General features: G+C 61.9%; 1 protein-coding gene across 1 annotated transcript in view; it reads left to right on the forward strand.

Annotated features, from left to right (window-relative positions):
- The first annotated feature begins 3,786 nt into the window (after positions 1-3,786).
- The window catches only part of Sppl2b (signal peptide peptidase like 2B), a 7,857-nt gene continuing 6,983 nt past the window's right edge, over positions 3,787-4,660 (forward strand). Inside the window, exons 1-2 of the mRNA XM_048810743.1 lie at positions 3,787-3,936; positions 4,454-4,497. Coding sequence (XP_048666700.1) covers positions 3,802-3,936; positions 4,454-4,497 — 179 coding nt within the window. The 5' untranslated portion in view covers positions 3,787-3,801. The remainder of the gene's footprint in view (positions 3,937-4,453; positions 4,498-4,660) is intronic.

Consider the following 4,660-nt stretch of genomic DNA (forward strand, 5'->3'; position numbering starts at 1 on the left):
ACCTCCCGGGCGTTCTCCCCCAGGCAGGACTGCTGCTCACCCCGTCAGGTCTAGTCGTGTCCAGGTGCCAGCCGTCCAGCGGCCCCCATCCCTTACCACGCCCTGTGGCCCTGTCAGCTAGCTGTTCTGAACGGAGGTGGCTCACCGACGGCCGGCGGCCCTGTGCTTCTGTCTTTCCTGTCGCCCTGCAATGCCCCCCATCCTTTCAGCCTTTGTCCCACATCCCCGCTGCTTCCCCAGCCCCTGGCTGTGCCCCGCGGCGTCCCATCTTAGGAAGGGGCTTTGCACTCTCCAGCTATTTTGAATGAGGAGAAGGCAAGAGAGGTGGCTGCAGGATTGTGGGGACACCACAGAGGGCAGGAGTGTTTGCTTGGAATTGTCCAGGTGAGGGTGCCAGAGCAGGAGTGTGAGCTGTGATCTGCATGGAGATGGGAGCTGCAGGCCCGGCATGTAGGCTGCTTCAGTGCTCCAGGGAGAAGTGTCCCCTCACACACCAGAAAGATGTCTCTACAAAGGAGGTGTTTCAGATGGACCTTGGAGGGAGGCCAGGGCATCTCCCTCAGAACCGGAGGAGGGGAGGCTGGGAGTGGCCCCAGGCAGAGGGTAAGGGCAGGACAGAGCCTGTGGCCCTCAGGCCAGGTGATGGGAGGCTTGGTGCTGGGCTGAGGGCTGAGCACTTCATGCTGTGCATGGCTAAGGACAGCAGCTGCCACCCCTGGTGTGTCCAGGTCCTGCTCCCAGACAGGTCACTTCTAGGACATTGGAATCCAGGTGCACAAAAATGAGACCAGCTTTCCCCAGGTGGAGAAGCTGGGTGACAATCCTGAACTTGCTGGTGTTTTCTGACCCTGGGCAGGTGGAACATTCATAGTACGTCCCTCTTTCCAGTTAGGACAAGTGGGTGCAGGGTAAGGTCACAAGTGGGGTCTGCTGCTTAGTGGCCTGTGGCCCACCTTCCCTGCGGTGTCAGGTACTTCTGGTGCCTCTGCAGCGGCTCCGTGGGATTTCCAGGCCTTCTCGTGACTGTGAGGCGTGCAGGTGGCTGTGACGTGGGGTCTGCCCTGGGGAGGCCGTGCTCTGCTGAGGTCTGCCCTGGGGAGGCCGTGCTCAGGCTTACCTGGAACACAGGGTGCCTTTGCAGCTGGGTCCTCTGGGGGTCTCCTCCCAGGCCCTTTAGTGCAGCAGGTGGGAAACTTCCCAGGGGGCCCCTGTTTCCTGGTGGCTGAGGGGAGCACAGGCTTTTCGACGGAAACTCAGTCTCACAGGGTGTGAGGAGGGAAACTCATGAATGCACGTGTGTGTGTGTGTGTGTGTAAGTTGTTGGTGGAGGACCGTATTTTATTCATTTGTGTATATGCACTGCTGAGAGTCGAACTCAGTGAGGCAAGAGCTTTACCACTGAGCCACGGCCCCAGCCCCATTTTTGTGTTCTTAAATGACCTTTTTGAAGCGAAGCAGTTTTAGTTGTCAATTCTGTTTTGCACAAAAGACACTTTTCACTAAAAGCCACAGTCCCCCAGAGTGGTATGGCGCTGTCTCCTGGGAAGGGCCCCTGGGTTTGGCTTTGTGGGGCACGTGGTCCCGTGGCAGCTGCTTGGCTTTGCGCGTGTGGTGGGGGAGCCTTGGACCTGTGCTCAGGGACGTGCTTGTTCCAGGCAGACTACAGACAGAAGGCAGACTGGCTGGGCTGTACACTCTGGGCCCCTCCGCGGCCCACAGACCCTTCCTGGGACAGATGCCAGGGGCTGTGGGAGCTTGTTGGGAGGGCCCAGGGCTTCCAGGACACCAGGGGCCATACTGACAGTGTCCTCAGTGGGAACCTTGGCAGGGGGAACTGACCAGAGGTTGTGGTTGGGTGGGTGTGGGACCAGGCGCGGGGAATGAAACTGCTGTCCTCAGGCCACCCCTCCCCTTCTCCTGAGAGTGCTGGTGATCAGCCACACTGTCCAGCTTCAGCTCGGTGCCCCGGGACACACCCAGCAGCCTGTGTGGCAGACAGGGTCCTTATCTCACTGATGGTTGGCGCCAGGGGCCCAGCACCCACCTGAGACAACAAAACCAGCAAAGCTCCAGAGCTGGCCTTGTGGCCCCGTGGCCAGCAGTTTGGGATGTGGGGCTTGGGGCCTCATGTTGGCCCAGGCCATGGGGTGGGCCCTGTGGGCTTTTACCACCCTGCCCCTGGAGGGGCCCAGGTCCTCACAAGAAGCCATCAGGGCCCTGGCCAGGCCAGAGCTTCCCTTCCCCCCACCCTTGTCTCTGCAGAGCCCTGGGGGCCTGTGGGGCCTGGTGGTGTGGTGGACCTTGCCGTGCCAGTCTCCATGGCTGGGGCAGGTTGGCAACCGTCCATGCATCGCCAGTGCCTGCTGCCTGCTTGTTTCTGTGGCTCGTCCCCAGGAGACACTAAGTGTGTCTGCCGCGGCAGGAGGGAGCTGCAGGAGCGTGGCCCAGGAGCCCCAAGTGTGTGGGTGTCCAGCTCTGAGAAGGCCAGGGGCCTCTTCTGGGACCCCTGTCCCCTCTGCAGCCTGCGAACTCCCCAGATCACCAGGGCCCTCTACCATGGGCCACACCCTCCCCACACCCCGACTTTTCAGACCCGAGGTGACAGGTCACCATGAGAGGGAGTGTCCTTGTCAGACGCTGGCAGGGCTCCAGTGAGCCAGGAAGGAGCCTAGGCAACAGGAGGCCGCGTAGCCACCCGGAGGACTGAGGCCCAGACAGGCCCCGGAGCCCGGGCCCGGGGGAGGGGGCGAGGGCATGGCAGGGCTTTGGGTGCAAAGGTGTCTCCCCACAGCTGGACCCTCTTCTGTCCCAGGCCACTGGGCCACCCTCAGGGGTCTCTTCATGTCCTGCCCTCTGCCTGAGTTCCAGCACTGTTCACAGCTGCTGTCAGCAGGTGCCAGGCGGTCACCTGGGGCTTGGCAGAGAGCGGGGATGGGGCCGCGGGTTATCAGCTGTGGCAGGACTGCGGCCTGGAGCAGGGTGCAGCACCCAGCCTGCCCGCTGGGGGCCCTTGGTTGTGTCCGCTTCTTGCCTCATTTTCCCAGGGAGCTGATGGGACGTTGAGCAGGGGTCCTGACCGGTGCCCGCTTGTACTGGTCTTTTGACCAGCTGTAATGCAGACTGTGGGTGGGGGACCATCCCCCCGTTTCTTGGAGTGCCGGAAGCTCAGTCAGACATCCCGCCCTGCCCCACAGTCCTGGCCATTGCCCGCCGGCCACAAGTGACCGCCAGGGCCTGGACACAGAACTGATGTGCTGCCCTCTCCCCCAAGACGTTGGCTCTCCTGCCGTCCCTGCTGGTCCTGGGAGGCCCCATGGGGTGGGGCCATCCTGGCCATGTGTTGTTGATGGACCAGGGTTTTATTACCTGTATGTGGTGCTGAGAGTCGAACCTGGTGCCTCACACATGCCCTGAGCCCAGCCCAGCGCCACTGTTGGTGCAGAGACCTGGGACCTACAGGTCTGACCCACAGACGGCTGTGGCCACCCGGGTCTGCCTGGGAAGCGACTCCTTCATGCCCTTGCTCTCCCCCAACCCCCACCTACAGTGTGACATCAGGAGCGGGTGTCGCTCAGTGGTCATTGCTTGCCTGACATGCTCCTCGTCCTAAGCTCCTGGCCCAGCACCACAGGAAAAGTACGTGTGTGTATATGCACGTGCGTGTGTCTCCTTTGTATTCTTCTCTGTCCTGCTGAGAGGAGGATAGAAATGTCCCCAGCCACCTTGTGAACACAAGCACCCCATCCCCAGATGTCCTCAGGTCCTTGGGTGCTCTACCTCGTGGGGTCTCTGACTGGCACCATGTCACCTCTGCAGGTGGCCTGTGAGTACGGCATGGTGCATGTGCTTCCGGAGAGTGGGACCCCCAAAGGCAAGGACTACTGCATCCTGTACAACCCCCAGTGGGCCCACCTGCCGCAGGACCTCAGCAAGGCGGTGAGTGCCGCTGCCCGAGGCCCCTCCACCCACCCAGCTAGGGTGGCGTCGGTCTCGCCCATGCCGTGGCCACTCTTCCTGCAGCAGTTTGTGGAAAAGCCAAGTTAGCAAAGCCAGGATGCAGACCCTGGGCACAGGTCACCTGCCACTGGAGCCTCAGTGAGCCCCTCTGGGCCTCAGTCTCCATGGTCGTAAATGAGAGCTGTCCAGAGGCCTGCTGGGAGATGGGCCTTTCTGCCGCTCTGGGCATGGCCAGGACAGGGTCAGGGTCCTAGGCCTGATGGGAGATGGGGGGACCCAGACACAGGCGTGCCTCTCTGCCTGCGTTTCCTCACGGCTTTGCTCCTGGCCACCACCTGCGCCGTGCATGGATCGCACCTCAAGCACGCGTCTCCCTCTCAGCGGCCATCTCTCCCCTCGGAACAGATCTGTCCTCCAAGCGTGGCCACCTCTGTGTGTGTGTGTGAGCTGTGGGTGTGCGTATGTGTGTGCCACAAGCTTCGGGATGTGCCTGCAGGTGGGCGTGGGCGTGAACGGGTTGAGCGCCCAGCTGTGCACATTGTGGGCTCACATTTGTGTGTGCGCAGTGTGTACTGTGAGTGTCCTGTCCCTTCCACAAACCAGCTTGTGTGTGCTGCCCAGGCTGGGCAGTCTCTGGGTGCCAGGCGCCACCTGCACATGGCAAGACCTGAAGGTCTGGCAGCCTGAGTCGGGAGGGCAGCTG

This window comes from Marmota marmota, unplaced genomic scaffold (genome assembly GCF_001458135.2).
Source record: "Marmota marmota marmota unplaced genomic scaffold, marMar, whole genome shotgun sequence".
Lineage (NCBI taxonomy): Eukaryota > Metazoa > Chordata > Mammalia > Rodentia > Sciuridae > Marmota > Marmota marmota.